This window comes from Moschus berezovskii, chromosome 18 (assembly GCF_049115385.1).
Source record: "Moschus berezovskii isolate FMDL1 chromosome 18, NW_MosBer_1.0, whole genome shotgun sequence".
Classification (NCBI taxonomy): Eukaryota; Metazoa; Chordata; class Mammalia; order Artiodactyla; family Moschidae; genus Moschus; species Moschus berezovskii.
Window position 1 is genome coordinate 53,432,084 of NC_142477.1, and position 22,825 is coordinate 53,454,908.

The 22,825-nt window shown below is 48.7% G+C and overlaps 2 protein-coding genes and 1 long non-coding RNA gene across 3 annotated transcripts; 1 reads left to right on the forward strand and 2 right to left on the reverse strand.

The window, feature by feature from the left end:
- Positions 1–1,997: 1,997 nt before the first annotated feature.
- On the reverse strand, positions 1,998–9,984 carry MCIDAS (multiciliate differentiation and DNA synthesis associated cell cycle protein). The gene is made up of 7 exons (XM_055422044.2): positions 9,708–9,984; positions 9,523–9,619; positions 9,252–9,343; positions 5,714–5,786; positions 4,952–5,145; positions 4,347–4,457; positions 1,998–4,094 (listed from the first exon to the last, which is right to left on the reverse strand). Exons 1-7 carry the CDS (start codon positions 9,822–9,824, stop codon positions 3,654–3,656), a joined length of 1,125 nt encoding a protein of 374 aa, XP_055278019.2. The 5' UTR covers positions 9,825–9,984; the 3' UTR covers positions 1,998–3,653.
- A 3,527-nt stretch (positions 9,985–13,511) lies between these two features.
- Positions 13,512–16,274, reverse strand: CCNO (cyclin O). The gene is made up of 3 exons (XM_055422046.2): positions 15,777–16,274; positions 14,960–15,145; positions 13,512–14,495 (listed from the first exon to the last, which is right to left on the reverse strand). The coding sequence occupies exons 1-3, from the start codon at positions 16,149–16,151 to the stop codon at positions 14,010–14,012; spliced, it is 1,047 nt and encodes a 348-aa protein (XP_055278021.2). The 5' UTR covers positions 16,152–16,274; the 3' UTR covers positions 13,512–14,009.
- Positions 16,275–16,534: 260 nt separating this feature from the next.
- On the forward strand, positions 16,535–21,239 carry LOC129553085 (uncharacterized). The gene is made up of 3 exons (XR_016035203.1): positions 16,535–16,664; positions 16,800–16,981; positions 20,534–21,239. It is a non-coding gene; the product is annotated as an uncharacterized LOC129553085 (long non-coding RNA).
- Positions 21,240–22,825: the final 1,586 nt, after the last annotated feature.

Sequence of the window (22,825 nt, forward strand, 5' to 3'; positions counted from 1 at the left end):
TTGTACCAATTTACATTCCCACTAACAGAACACAAGGATTCTCTTTTCTCCACATCCTCCCAAATTTGTCATTTGTGTTCTTTTTGATGATAGCCATCTGACAGGTGTGAGGTAATATCTCATTACGATTCTGATTTCCATTTCTCTGTTGATTAGCGATGTTAAGCATCTTCTGATGTTCATGTTGGCCGTCTACATTTCCTCTTTGGAAAATGCACAATATATTCAGTTCTTCTGCTCATTTTTTTCTTCCTAATTTCTTATTTTATTACCATAGAAGTAATGTAACACATCCCTACCCATTTTTTAATCAGGTTGCTTGTTTTTTTTGATATTGAGTTATATGAGCTGTTTATATACATTGGATATTAATTCCTTATTGGTTATATCATTACTCCAAATAATTTTAAATTCTTTAAATATCATTGTACTATCTAGTTCTCCTTTAGGTTAAATATAGACACAAAAATATCATTAGTTAATATTATAAATTAATGACATTATAATCCTTCAACTGGAAGTATTACTATTATTCTTCTATGTGAACTTTGAGTTAATTAGAATTAGAACTAGGTCCTGATCCCTCTGCCCACATTTAAGGGTCAGTTGAATTGAGCTTCTTTAACACATTTCATAAATAATTTTATTCAGACTCTTCATGCGTATTTTCAACATCAAGTCCTTCATTCAAGGTATTCAATTCATCACTGAAGCTACCTTCTGTGTTACTTAACATCATTTTTCAAAGTACATTATTGTCACTCCCAACTTTTTGAAATATAACCCTTTTTTGAATGTAAGATAAGATTTTTATTATTAAAAACTTAATCCTAAATCTCAAGAATTATTTGCATGCGATCAGGTCAACTGGTTTTTGTTTGATTTAATCTTTTTGAAAGCAATCTTTAAAAAATTTCTTCACAACAGTGGCCCTAGATCCAAGCATCAACATCACCTAGCAACTTGTAAGAAACTGACATTCTCAGACTTTACCCAGACTCACTGAATCAGAAACTCTGGGGAGGTCCCAGCAAGCTGGGTTTTAATAAGCCCTGTAGGTGATTCTGTGAAAAAGGGAATGGAAACCTACTCCAGTGTTCTTGCCTTGGAAATCCCAAAGACAGAGGAGCTTGGTGGGCTACAGTCCATAGGGTCACAAAGAGTCGGACAGGACTGAAGCAACTTGGCATGCAGCAGCACAGCTGATTCTGATACATGCTACAGTTTAAGAACCACTACTTTACAACAACATCTAACTGTTGCAAATATGAAGTCATTTCCTTAAAAATAATTTAGCTAAAGTGTGTATGCCTCTTTTTAAAAACTGATTGTGCTGCTATAGAAAGTGTTCGAGAAACACTCCAACCATGTTATCTAAAACAATGATGCCGGTTACATCCTATCCCTAAACCCAGCTTTATTTTCTGTATAACAAGGTCTTGGTTTTGTTCATGATTGACTCCCCAACATCTTGAATGGTGTCTGGTCCTATTTGAAATGAAGAAATTATTGCGATAATTTTAGGCTAACATGTCTTCATGAACTAGGCTAGATCACACAGCTGAATATAAGCTCAAAGAATCATGGAGAAAATGGCTAAGATTTCGTTCAAAGGTGTTCTCACTGATGTTTTCTATTAAACCAGCAACAAGCAGTACCAAGAATTCATACCATGGAAGGAACATAAGGACATATATTAGTGGGCACAGCTCCCTTCATTGCTAATATAAGCACTCAGTTACTGGGTGGTTAACATCCCAAAGAAGTAAGGAAAACACCAGGTCAAGGAAGCTGTGGTTTGTGGGCTCATTCATCTAAGGGAAGACCCCAAACCACCGACCACCTCACACAGAATTCTTGATAAGCCTTATAATTTTTTAAATTCCAGGCATAAGACAAATAGAAAAATACATATAGTTTTTTTTTTACTTTTCTGCTTGTAATGCCATGCATTATGAAAATACTAATTGAGGATTGGAGAGGAAAAGAATTTTTAATAAGCTGTTTCTCGAAACAAGTTAAAGGGTTTTGTTTTTGTTTTCTGTTTCCTCTGATGCTGAACTGCAGTGACTTCATATTTAAGCTGACAAAAAGAATTCTGAACCATCCAGTATATTTTTTTCAGTCCATTTGTTAGACAAAGTATGAGGAAATGTGCTCTATCACTTTTTTGTTTGTTTTCCAAATGGCCATTTCAATGTAGATAACAGTACACAGGATAGACTGGAGAAGCAGGTTCTGCCAACCCGCCCAGCTCACCTGTTTGTTACCTGATCACTCCATTCAGAATAGCTTTCAGGTGGCAGAACCAGCTATGTGGTGTAACAGGGTTGGAAACCTGCCCAGGCTGAGCCCCCAAAGACAAGAAGTAGCCCTCATGATGAGGACTGTGGAGGTGGGGACAAATCACTGCTTGACATACTCTACTCACAAAATTGCACAACAGAATAGGAAAAGGAATGGCACTCAAAAGAGAATAAACAAAAGCCAAAGTGAAGGCATCACGTAACACCCCCATTTTTCTTAGAAGATGAAGCCAAGAAATATGAAACATGAATGTGTACCCTAGTTTTATCCATGGAATTCAAATAGTTTTACCAAGATTTCCACACCTGATTTCTACCAAAAAAAAGAACACACTAAAATACATTCTTTTTCACGTGGGATATGCCATTTTCTTAAAATGTTTCTTACTAAGAAAGCTTTCTTTTTCTGGGGTTATTCTGTTCAGACAAATAAAATTATATTATTCGTATAAATATTTATCATAAATCTTACAAAATTACAAGAATGATCATTACAAACAAATGTGTTTAGCACCTGTTTTTGCCAAAAACCCATTGACTCAGAATCTGCACTTTCCTGTTCTATTACTTGCCCTGAGACAAGTGATTAGCAATTCTTAATCCTAACCTCTCCTAATTTTTTATTCCTTCAGTTACAATGAAAAGTTTCAATAGTAACAAAACTAAGTGTTCTTCATGGATCAAGGGAAGTGAGTGATGTACTGAAACCGTTCACCCGAAGACCTGGCTTCTGGACCTACAATCTTTGAGAAAAGTAGTGAGAACACTCAGAAGGTTCCCATGACGCCTCTGATTGTAGAAAATTACTTAATTTCTTCGAATCTCCTTTTGCTTCCTGCGGAAGTAGGGCATTATGTAATTAAAAACAGCTAAGTGGTTTTTGGAGAAGGAAACGGTAACCCACTCCGGTATTCTTGCCTGGAGAATCCCATGGACGGAGAAGCCCGTAGGCTACAGTCCACGGGGTCGCATAGAGTCGGACACGACTGAGCGACGGAACGGAACGGAACGGAAGTGGTTTTTAGGTCCCTTCCAGCTCTGAAAAGTACACAATTCAAAGCTGTTAAAAATAAATACTTTAAAATTGACTGATACACGCACACACACACACGGTTTCGCTGTGAAAAGGGGAGGGACTATACAGTATTTTACAGAACTTTACAGTGCATCAGTATCAAAACGTTTTACGTTCTTGTTCCTGAAAGAAAAAAAAAAAAACAAAAACGTTTCAGGGTGGCATCGGCCCTGCAGCGGGAGTTCTGAGAAACCAGGTTTCAGCTCCCCGCGTTTAGCTTCCAGGCGCTTCAATCTGCATAGAGGCAGTGTTTGGGAGGACCACATCCCAGCTCAACTGGGGATCCAGCGGAATTTGTAACCCCCGTTGGCGGTCCGGATGGTGAACGCATTGCCCTGAGGGAAAGCAAGGGTGCGGATGGTGCTGTGGCTGCGGATGGGGGTGCAAAAGGAGCCGCCCTCCTCGAGCTTACTGTGGCTCAGGTTCAGCGTGCTCCGGCTGCAGTCTGTGAGCAGCCCCGGGAAGGCGCCGTGCAGGTTCCCGGGCCTGCGGTCCAGGCTCGGGGGCTCGGGCTGCAGCCGGAGCCTCTTGGGATCGCGGCTCTGCAGAGCTTCATCGCAGCGCTCGGAAATTTCCCTCAGAACGGCGTCCACTTCCGCGCAATCCTGCCCGGCAGCGCTGAACAACTCCTCCAGGCTTCTTTTGGCCGTAGCCTTGAGCAGGAAGGGCTCGGCTGCCGCCCCGGGATCCCGGGAATGGGTGATCATCAGCTTCTACAAAAGATGAGGAAGAGCGCCGCCCTGGGGCCAGCCAGACTCGCCTCTGACTGGCGCTCGAAGGAGGCCTGGGCTAACTTCCAACAGCGCGACTCGGCCGACCCCTGCAAGTGACTCAGCAAGCTGCCAGCGGTCCTCTCCTTCCCTCGACCCTCGCCGGGTCCCAACACTGGGAGCAGGGTGGGGGTGAAGGGTGCACAGGAATATTTCCGACTTCTGCAGTGTTCTACACGCCCGCGCCCCACTTACATCCAGCACCGAGGCCAGGTGCCGGGTCCGACTGGCGAGTTCCTTCAGTTGCACATTGCGCTCCTTCAGGGAGGCGATTTCCTCCTGTTTCTGGGTCAGCGTCGCGTGCAGCTGCAGGAGGGGACCCAAACATTGAGCTGTAGGCTCCCGTGCTGTCTCCTCTGTACACTCGGCAGGAACTGAACCCAGATCCTCATGTCTAATCAGAAACTTGGGGGCCCAAGAACGTTTACACTGATGAGAATAATAATCGGTTTTTATTACAAAGCACTTGGAATGTTTCTCAGTGACTCCTCAGTATAGTGATGAGGAGTGCTGACAGCTCAATGTCTGTGGGTATTAAATGAGGAAAAGTAAATGGGTAAGCGCAATAGTAGGCATATAGCCTCCAATAAACATTGGTGACCCTATTAAAAATCCGGCGGGTAGGATTATTCCCACTTAGGGACGTTGTAAACTGAGCCAGTGAAGGAATAGCAGTTACTTGGACTGATCCACTGGTTCTAACGTGCCAAAGGGGCACATCTCTGCGCCTCCACTTTGTCCCCGAGCACCATGCCCTGCCCCTGCCCTAGGATTCCTGAAGGCCAGCCCAGTGTCCCTACTTGATTATTCTCGATGAGAGCGTCCCCCAATGCCCTCTGGTTCTGGTCGGCCACCTCTTTCCAGTACTGCTCTGGCGGGGGCACTTCGGGCGGGCTCGGCGGCGGGGAGAGACAGGGACCAAACGGCAGGACGTCGCTAGGAGAGAACGGGAAGTCTCCGCCCGCCAGCGAAGGCGACATCAAAGAGGACGAGTCTGATGAAGAGGAAGGAAGGGAGCTGGGTTTGCAGCCTCAGACTCGCGCCTGGCTAACTATAGGGACAAAATGTCACGAAGGGTGTAGGGTTTATATGGAGAGTTTTCTTTATTGATAAATCAACCCTCACTCTGCAATCCCCACGATCCCCAGGCCCTTCCTGATATCCTGAACACTCTCAGCAGGCACTCAATAAATGCCTGTTGACGCTCTACACTGAACCTCCACAGTGGCCGGGTCAAACTTGTCTGAAGTCACATTACTCCACACACTCCTGTCACCCAGGCTCTTCCTAGCCACGTCACAGCTTAAGGCTGGGCTCTCTTTCAGAAGTTGCACTGGCAAGCAGACAAAATGCTATCTATAGCGATCCAGCGATTCATCTTCTCCATAAGGAAAAGGGAGGGGGTCCCCTAAATACGGAAGAGCCTGACACTTTGATGAGATGCTGGCGAGTTGTTAATAGGTACACAGTTTACCACCTTCAGGGCCACGAAATTCGAACTTGTAGGATTTGAGGGGTAGAGGACACCCCCGCTTTAATTTTACTGCAGAAACTGCACTTGCCTGCAATGAGATTATCCACGGTGTCTCTGAAATCCTGCAGATCGAAGTCCGCTGCCGTTTGCAGGGAATGGCTCTGAAATAAACCAGAGGTGAAAACTAGTCAATGTTAAGTCTGGCGGGTCTGGAGCTCTTCCTAGACGGTCAGCTAACCTCCGGGACTCAGTGGCAGGTCTACACGCAAACGTGTTCACAGTGGAAATTTATACCTGAAAATCAAAGCCCGGCCCGAGACGCGGAATCCAGGAGGTTTGCACCGCCATGGTGGGGAGAGGGGCGCACGAAGTGGGGACCCTGCTGCGAGGGTCCTGCCGAGTTTGAAACTGCGTTCAGCTCACCTCCGCCGCCCTGCTCCGGGCCTCCGGCAGCCGGCACCGTCCCGCGCCGCCTCATTGGCCAACCCTGCGCGTTCCTAGTGGGGCCGCAGACCTCCAGCCCCGACTTACCTCTCACAGGCCAAGGGGCCACAGCTCTAAGAACTGGGAGCACGGTGTGCAAACACTCCGCACTCCGTCCTTGCACCCAAGATATGCCGGCGTGCAGGGGCATCCAAAACAGTAACTCCAGGCCACATAACCCGAGAAGGCTCAATCACAACTAAACCACCCGTCCCCACCAAGAAAGGGAAAAAGGTCGGCTAAGATCAAGGATCGGTCAAGGATGCTATGTGGAAAGTGCTTCTGTTCAGCACGCAGCTGGTGTGGTCCCTATTGCTCTTTTGCTTCTCAAAAAGTTGGAGTTGACTTTTCTCATACAGAGTGATGCACCTCTAACATCGTGGACTGGACGCTCTCCTGGGTTCCTGCAATGTGCCTGGGTGAGACGGAAGGGGACAGTAAAATGCTGGCTGCCAGGAAATTTCTTATTCCCATAATTCGCGGACAGAGCTGACAAAATTCTTACGTTGATTTTCTCTGTTAATTCTCACAGCAGTTCGGGAAGCTGACAGAGATCAAGAAGTGATTCCTCCCCTGATAGAGAAGCTGAACTCAGAGAAATCGAGTTGCCCTAGCACCCAACTTGAAATAGTGAAACTGGAGCTTCTGCTCCAGAATGCTGGTGCCTATTTCAATCCTTTTTCCTCTACCCTTCCTTGTCTTTAGCTTTTACTTCTCTTTTAGGAAAGCCTGGCTTCCAATGAAGAGCTCAGGGAAGGGGAAAGAGGTCCCTCAAGGGACATGATGTGAGGGGTGCATCCAATACGCCACCAGAAATATCTGGTCTAACGATTTTTGTTCTATCATCATTTTTTTTTAATTCCTCTGGGTTAATCTTACTTGTCTCCCAAACACCCATGTTAACTATTCAGATACTTCTGAGAAGAGGAGCTTAATCGGAAGTGGAAGTGTGAAAGTGAAAGTCACTTAGTTGTGTCCTGCTCTTTGCAACCCCATGGACTACACAGTTCATGGAATTCTCCAGGCCAGAATAAGTCAGAGCTTAATCTGACTCTAACTTCAAAGAATGTACAAGTTACCAGTTTCCTTCAGGGAGGAGAAGTCTAGCACCTATTGAGATCTGAGGTTGTAAAGGGAAGGGAGCTTAGAAAGGAAGGACTGAGGGCCCCAGACAGATCCTGAAGCACAGATTCTCCCCTGGTTCAAAGAGTCAGAAATGAGGCATTTTCCAAGGGCTAAAAGGTCTCCCTCTTAGTGGAGAAAAACCCTTACCACAAGAAGACTGGAGGCCATCTGAGGGAATGGTGCCCAGGAAATGCTTTCTCCTGTGCTATCCCAGGTCTTGGCCCATTCTGGACCCCAAACACTTCTAGAGCACTTCCTCTCTGTGTCCACTTTCCCCAACAGGAAGGAGAAATACAACCAGAGTGTGTACTGGCCAGAGGGTTCCCCTGGAGACTTTTCCCCTGGGGATATATCTCCTTCTGCACCAGCTCTGCTTTCCCCAGGACAACTTCTGGATCTCTTGGGCCATCTGGCAAGAGCTCTGCCCTTAAAACTCTCTGAAACTCGAAGGAGACATGGGCTGACTTCGGTTCAGTTTGTGGGCTCTGGTTTGTGGGCTTAATCCTTGGTGCATGCTGTGCCAAATCGCTTCAGTCGTGCCTGACTCTGTGTGACACTATGGACTGTAGCTTGCCAGACTCCTCTGTCTATGGAATTCTCCAGGCAAGAATACTGGAGTGGGTTGCCATTTCCTCTTCCAGGGGATCTTCCTGACCCAGAGTCAGGAACCTGAGTCTTTGTGGGTTCTTTGCCACTAGTGCCAAAATACTAGGTAGTTCAATGATATTTCTGTGGTTACTCTGTTACTATCTTCCTAATTAGATAAAAACTTGGCACTTCTCCAACACAAACAGCAGGGGGAAAAAAATTAAAACAGAACATGATGCCAAATTTAAGTTCTGTATATATAAGCCAAAATTCAGCAAAAGCCTGCTTTTTCTCTTGCAAAATAAACATGTTGGAGTAAGGGAGTGATGTAACTCTCTGGGTCCGTTGAATGATGCTCCTATATTGTCTTTTTTAAAATCTGAGCATCCAGACTCTTAAGAGAACAAGAGAAAAAATAGCCTCTGCAGGACAATGCCCACTCTTCCTGCCTTCCTAGTCTCTGCTCTCAGTGGCCACCTACCCCAAGTCTCCCTGGGCTCTGGCCCAATCCTAAGAGGCACTTAGACCCTGGGACACTTTGTTCCACAATCCCAATCACAGTTCTAGGAGATGGTCATATCCTCTGGAGAGTTCTATATTCTCGTGTCCCCAGCACCTGCTGCCAGGAACCTGGAACTGGCACTCTTCTTGTAGATACAATCTAGCTAGGACCTCCTGTCCTTCTGGGCGCTTCATATCCCATCAATGAGCCAGGCTTCTGGTCTCAGTCCTGGTGAGAGGTAGGAGTGAGATGGAAGTGAGAAGATAGGTTTTCCTAGGGAAAATGCCTCTTTCCCCCACGGGAGTGACAGTAGCCTTTGCAGAGGGAGAAAAGGGCTTTTATAAAGTGCCCAATTGCTGAAGGGCCATCTCTGTAGAGAACAACGTTTTCAGTCAGATTTCTTCAAATCCTTTGTCACTCTTCCGGCTTCCTCCAAATGTAAATTCTCTTCGTTTACTCCAGTCTTGATGGAGAAGTTATTCTCCAATCTCCACACTCCTTAGACATCCAGGGAATGAAAATTGTTAATGAATGACCGGGAAAGTCTTGTTGGAAGGACAGAGAGGACGCGCTGATCTGGTGCCCAGAGCGCAACTATGCTCCCACCCACCCACATGATCCCTCGGTGCGCAACCTCCGAGTTGCTCCATCGCAGCTCCAAGGAATAGATGGGGAGGAGAACGGAAGACCCGTCTGGCAGGGGAGCCCTCCCTCTGCAGAGTTGGTCAAAACAGCTCTGAGAATGGAGCCACCGTTAACATACTAGGAGGGAGGAGGAAGTTCCTATTCTCGCGGCTCGGATTCCTGCAGGACATCTCTCCCTGCTAGCCAGGTGTTCCTGGGCTCCCCTACCCGAACGGTTCTTTAAGGAAACTCGGGAAATAAAACTTTGGACTGAGAGGGAGGGGGATTCCACCAGGCGAAGTACCTGTGAGGCGGCTGAGTCATCACCAGGCGGAGGGTCGGACCCAAGAAACGAGGAGCAGTCAGCGAGATCCTGCAGGTCTATGGTGGTGAGCGCTGCGCGGCGAGAACCCGAGACACGCGCCGGGCGGACCCTGAGCCTCTCCGCAAGGGTCGCCGCGGGCATCGCCGCCAGGATTCCGAAGCCCCCGGGGGGAAGGTTCTTTTGAACCCCGCGCGCCCCACCCACCCGACTTGGGGAACTCGAGAGGTCTAGCGGGGACCACCGTGCTCACCTGGCAGTGCAGGGGTCTCGGCGTCTGGGGGATCCTCGTACACCGACACCCGGCTGCAGCCGCTGCTCCCGGGAAAGAACTTCCGCGGAGGAGCGAACTAGCCGGACACAGAAACGGTGAGCGCGGGTCAGCCCCCGGGGCCGGGAGCGTGCGGACCCCGCCCGGCCCCGGCCCGTTGGCCCGACCTTCCTCTCCGGCTTTCCGGGCTTGATGATGGGCCGGCCTCGCGGCTCGAGCATCCTGTTGGGACATATGCTGTCGAAGGCCCGGCGACCCGCCGGGGTTCCCCCGCACTCCTGCATCCTGCCTCCCGGTCCGCTTCAGGCCCGGAGCCCCGCGCCGACTTCCCGGAGGCGGCGGCCCGGGCCGGGATGGCGACCCTACACGCAGCGCTCCGCGGGCTCTGAGGCCGGCCAGAAGTCGGGGAGGCGCGTGCTCGGGGTGGGGCTAAGGAGCTACAGTGGAGGCGAGGAGGGAGGGCCCGGTGGAGAGCCGGGGCCGCCGCGCGGGAGGGGCGGCTCGCGCCGGAGCGCCGGAGGTGGCGCCTTCAGCCCCGGACAATCTGCCCTTTGGCGGAGGCGTTAAACCCAACCTGGCAACGCGGCTTCCCCCGGGAACCCGGAGCGCGGGGCCCGGGCCCGCGAGCGCCCTTTCGGCTGGCGTTGGCGCCGCAGCCTCCCGGCCGCGCCAGAGGAGAGGAGGGGAGGACATCCCCTGCTGGTCCCTAACGCTGGGTACAGCCTTCCCGCCTACGGACGGCGGGAATGGGAAAGTTAACGATTCTGATTTCATTTTCTTCCTACCCCAGCCACAAGGCACGAAACACACTTGGAGCGACCATTGCCAAAGCCAGAGCCCAGCATTTGCCCCGCCATGTGTGTAGGATTTGGTGGGGATGTAGAATTCCAGCGGGGACTCCCCAGAACAGCCCCAGATTGCGTAAGGGCTGGAGAGCCCTCCTGGTGCTGACTTCACTTTGTCTGAAGCCTAAAGCCCTTCTCCATACCCGTACCCCGCACTTTCTCAGGCAGCAGCACCTGAACATAGACTTTACAACAGAGGGTCGCATATCTCTACAGCCTCCAATCCCCTAAAACCCGGGTCTCTCCCACGGAAGCCCCAGCCAACTCTCCAAGCATTTGGCCAGTTTCCGTACAACCTGCTTCGACCACTCTGCGGGAGTCTTGGCTCCTCTTTCCCAAGCTGGAAGCCTCTCCCAGGAAGGGGCATCTTCAGCTTCCTGGGGGAGAGGTCTCTCTCAGGACCACTCTTACATCCATCCAACTTGAACAATCATCTGAAGTTGAGATCTTTGTGACCCTCTATTGGGCGCCTTGTTGATGTCTTATACCTCACAGGAGTAGTGCAAGGTCCTCTTTTAAAGGGCATGATCCTGTTTTATTTGCACCTGCTATCTGGATTCATAGACAAGATAGCCCTAACAGAGACGGAAAGCAACCTAATGATATAATTAGAAGAGACTTAGAGACTCTCTGCTGCTGCTGCTCCTATGTCGCTTCAGTCGTGTCCGACTCTGTGCAACCCCATGGACGGAAGCCCACCAGGCTCCTCCGTCCCTGGGATTCTCCAGGCAAGAACACTGGAGTGGGTTGCCATTTCCTTCTCCAATGTAGGAAAGTGAAAAGTGAAAGTGAAGTTGCTCAGTCGTGCTGGACTCTTAGCGACCCCATGGACTTGCAGCCTACCAGGCTCCTCCTCCCATGGGATTTTCCAGGCAAGAGTACTGGAGTGGCTTGCCATTGCCTTCTCCGGGAGACTCTCTGACCCACCTATAAATGCAGGAACCCAGTGAGGTCAGCAAGATAGAGTTGGTGTGGTATTGCTGATGGCGAGGAAAGAGCTCTGGCTTTAGGGTCAGAACCCAGGCTCCACCAGATCCGTGAACCCTAGTTCTTTTGGAAAACCATTAAACCAAAACACTAACTTCAGGGGAGTTGCTGTGAAGATGATACTTTGTGTAATGTGTGGACTGGCGCTTGGTATGGATAAATTAATGTTTTGAGAAGCCTTTTCAGCTGCATGTCCAGCCTCCCACAGCCTGGTGCCCACTCTGTCTCCTACTTCCTTTGGTTCCCAAGTGGCCTAGCCACTAGCTAGTCCATTCCCAGTCCCTATCCTTAATGACTTCCCAGTTTGTAAAAGGAGCGGGGAAGCTCTTAGCTGAGTTTTGGGGAGATCACTACATATCCCAAGATCCAAAACAGGCCCATTCTCTATCATGAGTCCCAAGCTGGAGTAGAAAAATAAAGGCATTGTATTTTAAAATGTGCAATAGATTTTCTGTGGCAATGGGTGCTGGAATAGCATGATTATATAACTCCTTGGTCTGGATGATTTCTGGCACCAAATCACCCACATCAGTCTCAACTGAGTGATGGAGTAAATGCTGGTGAAGACAACTGCTCCTCAAGTCATTCTTTTGCAGAGATACCCCACCCCATAACACTTGGGCTGAGGGCTCCAGATATTTTGGAACTTGGAAGAGATGGTATGATTTTTCTCCTTCTCCTTTTCACCATCACAGACCAGCTTTTCCTCAAACACCTTGGGGATTACCAATTCCCTTTCCCTGAGCCAAGGAGAAAGTTCCTGGACAGCATAGCAGACCAACCTATCAGGAGAGAAGGGGTCCCAGATGCCTAAGGTAAGGTGCTCCTCGCTCTAGAGTGTACATGAGTGCCTAAGAAGAGCCAGGAAGTTTCTCTAAATATGTTTTGAGTTTGCTTTTTATTTGTACCATCTGTCATACATTCAGATTTATTCTAAATGCAGTAAATCACAGTTTATTCCAACTTGATTTTTGTCTACCACACAGAAAATTTGAACAAGGCAATGAACAATGGTAACATTAACATTTTCCTATATTTGCTTTATCTCTATTTTTTTTTTTTCTGTGTAACCTCCCTTCCCATCATTGTGTAGTGTAGGCTGCACCAGCCTTGAAGAATTGCTATGTACCAGGCAAGACCTGTGCTGAGGTGTGTGTAGAGAACATCTCCTTAAATCTATACCTCAACACTTCCAGGTAAATGCTGTTATTCTTCTTTTTACAAGAGAGACTTAAGCACAGATACGTGACTTGCTTAAATTCACCCAGTAAATTGATCTCAGAGCCCAGGTGTTTAACCACTACTTTATACTACCTCATAACAATCTAGTTTAAGCTTCATAACAGCGCTGGTGACAGTTGTCTTTGGGGTTCAGGTTACAAGATTCAGGGCCTACGGCAGATTCCCAACAGTGAGGATGAAGATGGTGAGACAGGTGTGGAGTCAGAACTCCAGCAAGCCTCTGTCCCATTTTTAAACTCGCTTTTCCATCTGTAAAATGACTCCTGCAACATGACCAGAGGTAGGGACTGTACTGGCTCTCCGAATACACTCTCCATAGTCCCTACTGAATGGAGGGCACTGAGCAGATGACTTGTCCCACATCTGCCTTGGGAAGAGATTTTTGGGGGCATTTTCAGAAACCTGTGAGGGAAACTGAGCGTTGTGGCAAAGGGTGGAACTCTGGATTCAGACCACCTGCCTTCAAATCCTGACTGCTCCACTGTTGTTCAGCCTCTCTGTGGCCCAGTGTCCTTCTCTGGAAAATGGGATAATAGACTCTGCCTATCGTTGGAGGCATTGACATAACAAATGCTGAGCACTATGCCTGGTACATGTAAGCACTATTACTATTGTACTATTGTTACTGTGGGTTCACATGTAGCAGGTATAAGACAACTCTCTAACCATGTGATGGCAGGATAATTGATTCAATTTGTAGTGGCCACTACTGCCGGCAAAGCCTTCATTTTTCCTTATCTGGCATTTATCAGGGTAGTCCTTACTTGCCCTAGCTAGTGGGACTGCCTGGCCCCAAAGTTTGTCAGCTTGGCATCTCCTGCACCAGCAGTGTGCTTCGCGCCCTCCCCCTCTTACCCCCGTAAACAACACGGGCTGCAGTGCATTCTTTTCCGTCTCACACCCCACCACAACACCCTTTGAATCTCTAGGAGTAAGCAGTCTTCAACCTCCTAACAAGAGAATCCTTGCTTTCAGGCCAATAAGTGACCCTGACTCGCCCTGTAACTGGCTGCAGAAACCTCGAAGGACCTTGTAACTGGCTACAAAAATCTCCAAAGAGAGATGCCCCGAGGGAGGGAGATGCTCTCCTTAGTTACTGACCACCTCTATCCTAGCCTTGCTTTCACCTTCCCTCTTCCGGACAAACGCTTGCATTTGTAGCACTCAGATAAACCACCAAGACAGCCTGTTTATTGAGGAGAGATTTGCTTTTCTCCCCTGTGCTTTAGCAAAACAATGAGATGCTACTACCTTACACTATTTACAACCTGCAGGATGACCTGGAGACTAAGTGGGAGCCCTGAAAGCCTCTCTTTGGGTCAGTACTGTACTCTTTCAGCGCAACGGGAGAGGTCCAACAGCCGAGAGGGGCTCAAAGGAGACCAAGGGTCTACTTTATTTCAAGCTCGGGGACAAGCAGCACTTCTCTCGGATCTGGAGGGGCAACATATGAGTCAGGGAGGTTCCGTTTATGGCCACCAGAAGCTGCAGCTTGCCCAAGCAGTCCTGCAGCGCCGCCTCAGGGTGCCCGCCCAGGTGCAAGTCCATGGGGCGAGGGAGCTGCAGCATACGGTCGGCCAGCGCCAGGCAACAGATGGCCAGCAGGGAGGGAGTGTAGCTGGTGAAAGCGTAGTCAGCCAGGCTCAGCTCCGCCACCCCGCGCGCCAAGGCTTGCGCTTCTAGGGCTTCGGAGACCTCGGCCTGCCCGGCCTCCACGCGCGCGTGCGTGAAATGCTCCAGAAAGAAGCTGATGGTGGGAGCGCCCAGGCTGAAACGCAGTTTGTGCAGCACGATGCATTCGAGATTGCAGAGCTGCTGCCTGGAGAAGGCACCGCAGCACAGGGCCAGGAGCTGCTTCACGCGAGGCGGGTGCACCTCCACCTGTAACACAAAAACACTCAGCCCTCTTTGTGCAGCATCCGGGGCCGGGCCGGGGGCCCACCCAGGCGAAACAGGGCTCCCTCCATCCCTTCCAGCGAGGTATGTGGGGGATTCCTCTCTCCATACTTCCACTGTAGTTGTCTGGGGTATACTTTCTGCGCAGTTTCTCCAACTACCGTCGCGCAGAAAACAGGTTTGAGAAATTTGGCAGATTCCCGCCCCGAGACTAGAATAGAGAGGCTGCAGACAGCTGTGGAGACTCGGCTTTTTTCTCTGGGGACTGAGTAAAAGGATTGTTCGTTTGGCCGGGCGGGGCGCGGAGGAGTTGTGAAGTTAAGGCTGTGGGGTAGCTAAGTGTGCAAAACTCTGCCAAAATGAGTTCAGGGAGCCTAGCGTTCAGTCTAGTGCACTGGAGAACCAGAGCGGCAGGGAGCCTGGCTGACCCCGACCCCATGAGGAGGTACCTGTTTGCAAGCGATGAGCAGAGACGTGACCCCGAGCAGCTGGAAGCAGTCTGCAGCCACGGGCGTGGTGATAAGGAAGCGGTCCAGAGTGTTCACCGTCAGGCACAGCGACTCGAAGGAAAGGCCGAACTGGCGGTGGACGGGGATTAGCCAGCTGAGCAGCTTACAGCGGGACTCCGCCGTCACCTGCCGGAGGGAGGAGGGAGGCGGGCCCGCTGAGCCTAGGGCTCAGAGGGACTGTGGAAGGGACAGGGCACCAAGGCCGGCAGGGGCCCCGGAGGGAGGCGGGAAACAAAGGAAAAGCCCAGAGGTGCTGGAAACTGGGGAAAAGGTGGGCAGCGCCGCTGAGGAAAGAGCACAGGCGGGGCTGGGCGCCGGGACGCCTGGATTCATGCCTGGCGCTGTGCCCAGTGCGGATACACGTTACCTCGTGTAATCCTCTCAGCAACTCAAAGGGTCCCCACACTTGGCAAATGAAGAAGCCAGCCTCAGATTGTTAAGTAACTTGCCGGGGTGGGTAGGAGTCCGGACTCGAACCTAGAAACTGTCGTAACTCCTTCTGCATTCTACTGGGTCCCTGCTACCCAGTTTGGAGATCTCGGGCCGGTCACTGAGGCCGTCCAGGCCCCCCTTTTCTCCGTCTGTAAAATGAGGCTGGGGGCCCGGCCCTTCAAAGCTCTTTCTCGCTCCGAACCGGGCGGGGGCAGGGAGAGGAGCTGGGCTGGGAGGGCCGCGGAGGGCGGACAGAGCAGGAAAAGAAAGAGCCCGGGAGAGGAGGAGGAGCGGTGGCGGAGAGCTGGCTCCGCCAGCGCCTCACTTGTGGCTGCCGCGCCAGCGACTCCCGCGGGTGGAAGCGGCTTTCCCGCGCCTTGCGGAAGGCGTAACAGCTCTGACCGTAGTCGCGGAAGGTCTGCAGATCTAGCTGCGCCAGCTGCTGGGCGGCACCCGGCGCGGTGCTGCAGCCTCGCGCCGCGGGGCTATCTGCGCCATCCGAGCCGGAGCTGGGGGACTCGAACAGGTCGCAAACGCCAGAGTCTCCGGGGAGCGGGCTTGTGTTAAGCGGCTGCAGCGGCTGCTTCCTCCGTAGGCGTGGGCGCCGGCTCTTCTTCACCGGGGCGCGGAGGTTCCGGGCGTCCGGCCTCCCAACCCAGGCGGCGGGGCTCATGGGGCTGCTGGGGCCAGGGGTCACCATGATGAAGTCGGACGGCCGTTCTACGCGCGGAGAAGATGGACCCGCGCGCCCGGGAGTGTGAGGAAACCAGGCCGGACTCGCGGCGAGCCCCTAAGTACTCGGCCTGCGCGTTCCCTCGGCCACACCCCCAGCCTCTCACTGGCTGAGCCCAGAGCCCCACGAAAACCACGCTTTCCCGGCTAAAGACCCGCTCGCGAGCGCGCAGCTGGCACACTCAGCCTCCTGCGTCTGCACCGGGGAGGGGGAGCTACCGCCGGCCGAGCGCTCTCGCCTTGCGCCGCCGGCCCCCAGCGCATCTCTTGTTACCTGAGCAACTGCACCCAGCTGCCGGCGGGATTTGCCCGCGCCGCGTGGGGTAGGGGTAGAGGCGGGGCGGCGGTGAGGCCAGGTGATCGCAGAATCCAGCTGAGGGGCTCTATTGCGCGCCCGGGAAAAATTCCCCGAGGGCATCTCCTCAACTTGACCAGATGGTCTCGACACGTGCGAGCACCTTCTATGCCGTCTCTAATCCAGGTCGGTAATTTTGTAAAGGTCGCACTTCCCAGCTCCAAACGAAGCCTCCAGCTAGAATTCGGTCAGCACAGTTTTCTTCAGTGACCCATACAAGCAATAATGATAATTCAATTACTTTTGTGATTTTCGTTTTAGGCAGGCCTGAGTAGTCAGTATCCCTCCTTTCGCCGGGCCGGGAAGCAGAGCCTCCGAAGGTTCCTGGGCGCTGCTGTGTCTCCAGGGGCCAGTTCAGCCAGTCAGCCAGCAGGTATCCGTGCTCCTAACAGAAGACTGCCCGAGGAACCTCCAGCAGCGCGTCCACGGCCCTGGAATACTTTGTGCGTATTTCTCCCCCAAACCAAGTAAGCTGCAGCAGTTTAAGAACTGCGTGTTCTCTGGGGGCTTCATTTCTAGCTTTATTGAATTGCTCACAGCCTGTTACGTTTTAGATCATTAACTTCTGACCCTCTGCCCCTGGAGGCCCAATCTTTCTTGGCTATAACGTGCTTCCCGTTTCTTCCCTTTCAAAATGGAAGTTTTCTTTGAGGAAGTTTCCTTCGGAAGCTTAGAGAAGTAGAACTGAGGTTGGGGTGGCTAGGAGCGTCCTGGCGAGAAAGACTGGATTAGTCGGAAACTTCCTGTCCTGGTAGAGACGACAGTGCTTCTCTGGCCTGAGTGAATCTTCCTAAGGGGCTCAGATCCTTTGGGACAAGAGGCACAAATAGCATCTAGTCAGTCTTACAGGCATCTCCCAGTGGCAGAAAGCCTGCATACCCTCTGGCTGATGAATTTTGCAGAGTGCTCTAAGAGATGAGTTACTAGGTGCTGTATTGAGAGCAGATTCAGCCATTTTCATTCCAGAAGAAAGCTGACAGATATATGTAATCAAGGTGTAAATCCTCGTTCCCAGAAATGTGTGGGGTGATGTCTTCTAGAGATTCAGGTAAAAGAAAAGGAACAGGTTTCAGGTTCCGGTCAGTGTTACTCCTATTTCCTAGCAAGGTCTTTAGTCTTCAGACCTAAGTAGTGTCATTTATAACATGAGAGATTAGTTAAGACTTACTTGTATTTCAAAATACAGATGCCAGGCCTCCTTGTCTCCTCTCAGGCTGTTGTCGGGGAATCTTTTTTAGGAGGAGCAATTAAATCTTTGGAGAGGAGTCAGGTATCAGACTTCTTCTTTGAGAGGGTGTCTAGGAGAAGAGGAAGAACATAGAGATTCTGATTCTTTACCTTGGCCCAGATGGCCATGTGGTACGAGGGAAGAGCATATGGTCCTAGGGTCAAAATGGTTGCTCCCTTTTATTGGTCATCTTGGACAAGCTGCTTACCTTCTCAGAGCCTCTGTTTCCCCATCTGTTAGATGTGGGTATTAATACTTGCCTTAAAAGTCAAGTGAGGAATTCCCTGGTGGTCCAGTGGTTAGGACTCTGCTATTTTTCTGCTGGGACCCTGGGTTCAATCCCTGGTCAGGGAACTAGGATCATGCAAGTCATGTGATGTCACAAAAAAAGGAAAAGAAAAGAAAGAAAAACAAAAACATTTGAGACTTTCCTGGTGGTCCAATGGTTCAGATTTCACCTTCTGATGCAGGTGCGGGTTCAATCCCTGGTCAGGGAACTAAGATCCCACAGGCCTTGCAGCCAGAAAACCAAAACAGAAACAATATTGTAACAAATTCAATAAAGACTTTAAAAGGGGTCCACATAAAAAAAAAAAAAACTGACAAAAGAGTCAAGTGAAAAAGGTGTGAAAACGCAGTCCTTTTTTGAACATAAAATAGTAGGGTCACCTTAAAACTGTCCTTGGGGAGTCAGTACTATCACAGTGGCGATACTCTGAAAAGCAGTAGCACCATTTTGTCCATCTGAGGACATGAAATTAATGGTACCTGTTGAAATGCTTTGTCCTGGAGAGTTTGCCTGTTGTTAGAGTTAACTTGTAATAGGGGGTACCTGAGCTTTGGCCTGATGGCTGTATTCCTCAGGCCAGCCCTGCCTGCCAGGCATGTATTTGTGGAATACCTGCCATGCCAGGTCCAAAACAATGAGCAAGGTTACCCAGGCACTGCCCTCACAGATTTCACACTCTAGGGGTGGAAACAAAACTACTTGTCATACTTTTAAAATTACTGAAGTGTATGTAGTAAGGGTGACGTTAGAGGATCACCTGTGTGTGAGGTTGACAGATGAAATACAGGACTCCAGTTAAATTCCAAGGTCAGATGAATAAATGTGTAGTGTGTCTCAAATATTGCATCGTACATATTTATACTGAAAAATTGTTCGTTTTTTATCCAAAATCCAAATATTGCATGGGGTTTATTTATGCTAGAAGAGTATTTGTTGTTTAACTGACATTCAATTTTAACTGGACCTTCTAACCTCTGGCAGTCCTGCCTGGAGCCGTGAGAGCCCATGGTCGAAACAACTGGTCTGGACTGGAAAGGTTTCCCAAAGCAAGTGGTGGTTAGGCAAAGATAGAAAAGGATGCGGGTGGAAAGAAGATAGAAGGGAGATTTGGCCGCAAGTATTTCAAATAGAGAAGCAGGATGTGGGAAGGGCTGGAAGAATGATTCTTGAGACATTCTCTCGGCCTATCAGATGCAGAATGGCTGGAACACAGAGTTGGGGGGAAGGGAAGAGAATAGGGGAGGTAAGAGATAGTAGCTAATATTCATATAAAACTTTTTATGTGCCAGGTACTGTGTTGTGTGCATGCTCTCTCTATATATCTATATATATGTATATATAATACTTACTCTTCACAACTCTATGAGATAGAGTATATTATTATCCCCGTTTTACAGAGAAGAATAACTGAAGCATAGACAAGAAAGATCATGCAGATAGTAAATGGCAGAACTAGAATTCAAATGGAGACAGCCTAGCTCTTTGCTCCATAATCACAATGCTCTACTCCTTCAATGGGCTTCCCTGGTGGTAAACAATCCACCTGCAATGCAGGAGAGGCGGGTTTGATCCCTGGGTTGAAAAGATCTCCTGGAAATGCCAAGGAAATGGCAAGCCACTCCATTATTCTTGCCTGGGAAATCCCATGGACAGAGGAGCCTGACAGGCTACAGTCCACAGAGTTGTAAAAGAGCCAGACACAACTTTGCAACTAAACAACAACTCCTTCAATAGCTGCTGCTGCTAAGTCACTTCAGTTGTGTCTGACTCTGTGTGACCCCATAGACGGAAGCCCACCAGGCTCCCCCGTCCCTGCGATTCTCCAGGCAAGAACACTGGAGTGGGTTGCCATTTCCTTCTCCAGTGTGTTAAAGTGAAAAGTGAAAGTGAAGTCGCTCAGTTGTGTCCGACCCTTAGCGACCCCACGGACTGCAGCCAACCAGGCTCCTCCATCCATGGGATTTTCTAGGCAAGAGTACTGGAGTGGCTTGCCATTGCCTTCTCTGCCTTCAATAGCAAGATCATGCAATTCCTTGTAGTCTACGTTAAATGTTTAGACTTTACCTGAAGTGAAGCCACTGAAGGTGCTTGACCAAGGAAGAGACATGATCTACCTCGTGTTTTAGAAAAATATTATTCTGATGTGTGGGAAATGGATTGGAGGAAGCGAAACTGGAGGCCTTTAGGTACAGTAATTGTAGTTCAAGCTGAGGGTGTTCTATTTTTCCTATGAAGTGTCTCTAAAATTAATTTCTGCTTGTTAATCTTTCTGGGACCTGGGCCCAGTACATCTTAAGGGCATTAGGTAAATCTAAATTACTTTAAAAACATAAAACCTAATTAAACCCAGGCTGCTATGATGAAAACTGCTTAGCCAGGATTTGACCCTGCTTATTTTCAGGTGTTATTTATGAAATTTGCAAGTGAGCATTAATATAATGGAACCAATCTTGTCTTTTTTTTTTTTTTTCATTTTAGCATCCATCAAAGCCCCTAACCTCACACTGCCCCAGGTCTAGGATGGGAAACTGAAGGGGGAAGATGGCATTTCCTGGCAGTACCTTGTTTCAGCAAACAAAGTAAGTGGGTTGCTACTTAGATATGGACAACTTTGTTAGCACCTCACATGAGCCTTAAACTCAGTTTTGATGTCACTAAAAATACTCTCCAGGCAAGAATACTGGAGAGGGTTGCCATTTCCTTCTCCAGGGGATCTTCCCAACCCAGGGATCGAACCTGTGTCTCTCATGTCTCCTGAGTTGGCAGGTAGGTTCTTCACCACTAGCGCCACCTGGGAAGCCTTAAAAATATTTGCTTAAGACTCTATTTTCTATTCACGTATATAAGTGCCCAAATTGAGAAGTATTTAAGGTACTTAAAATCAGACAAGTTTTGCTGGTATTTAGTAAACAAAGGGCAGGAATTTTCAGCACCTTTAAAAAAATCCAGACATTTTACTGACACATCTAAATGTCCACACCTGTTACCTGCCTTCTTGGTGCTTTGCCAGTTACCAGTTCATTAAGGGTTTAGTACACACGCTCAAGTGCTTCTTTCCTCATGCATGCATGTATTCTTTCTCCCAACTCACGTCCCTCTGTGGCAATCTGCCCGGCACAGGTGGTAGCATGTAATGATTCAGAGCCTTGGTTCTGGAGACCAACTCCTTGGATTTGAAGCCTTGGTATGCGGTGCACAAACTCTGTAAAGAGGGGCAAGTTATTCATCCTCTTTATTCCTCAGCTTCCACAGCTGTTAAAAAAATGAGCTAGTCAATTCTAGTGTGATTTCAATTCTTTTAAATTTGTTGGGATTTATTTTGTGGTCGGAATGTCTTAGTATGTATTCTATGGGAATTTGAAAATAATGTGTATTTTGCTGTTGTTGGATTTATTGTTCTATAAATGTAGATTAGATTCTGTGTTTGATGGTGTTATGGAATTCTATATCCCTGCTTATTTTCTGTCTAATTGTTTTATCATTTGGTAATGAAGTGTTGAAGTCTCTTAAAAAAAAAATGCAGTAGTAAGAGTATCCCAGTACTTAAGCTCCAATACTGTGGCCTCTTGATGCAAAGAGCCAACTCACTGGAAAAGACCCTGATGCGAAAGACTGAAGGCAAAAGGAGAAGAGGGTGGCAGAGGATGAGATGATTAGAGCATCACTGACTCAATGGACGTGAATTTGAGCAAACTCTCGGGGATAGTGGAGGACAGAGGAGCCTGGTTTTCCACAGTTCTTGAGGTCACAGAGTCGTACCCGACTTAGCAACTGAACAACAATATGTATTAATACTGCGTTCTTTTGTTCCATCATTATCATTAAAAATAAATAACATGACATTTGCCACTTAAATAATTTTTAAGTATTAAAAAAATTGTTGTGAGGATTAGATAAGGCATACAATGTGCTCATGTAGTGCTCAATATGAGTTACCTGCTGGTATAATTATTAATTTTCCTAGCTAAAGTATGTGGGTTATTTTGCCATCCAGGTTGGCTGAGGAAAATAAAACATGTCATTCATTGTGTTGATACATATATGTATTACATATATATATATACTATCTCATATATATCTGACCTATATGTTGATGTATGTTTATAGTTGCAAGGGGCAAGGAGGCTGCTATTCATATTACAGTTCCACTGGACTTCATTTGAAATCTGAGGCTGATCTTTGAAGTGCTGAATTAGAAATATAACCCTCTAAATAAGCATCACCTTGGATAACATTTAAGAAGTTTTCTTCTATAAAATGTATGTCATTTTGCCACATACGAGAAGGAAGATGTAATATTGAGGTAGGAGGTCTCTAGCAGCAGCCTGTCCTTGCAGGGCCTGAGTCAGAAGTGGGCATTGAGAAAAACTGAAAGAGTAGTATAAATCTGTTTTTTAAATGGCATTTTTCATATACAGATGAATGGAAAGTTACAACGCGGGGCCCTTGGGAAAGGCCTGCAAAGTAGCGATAGCTCTCATATGTGGACATTAGACAACAGTGGTTAAGAATAAGACAAGGCCTGGGTACTCTGGGAGCAAAGTTGTATTGCTTCATACATGAGGCTTTTGTTTTGGATCTTGATTATATAAGCAAACAGAACTGACAGACCTCCCTGCCTTTGGGGAGCTTATACAGGATGGCGGTGCAAGGAGAGACCAACGGTATAGGGATGGGGACACTGAGAGTGCGAGCAGGCAGGTTGCAGGATTAAACAAGTTGGTCACATAAAGCTCACTGGGAAATTTGGAGCAGAGACCTCTCAGAAGT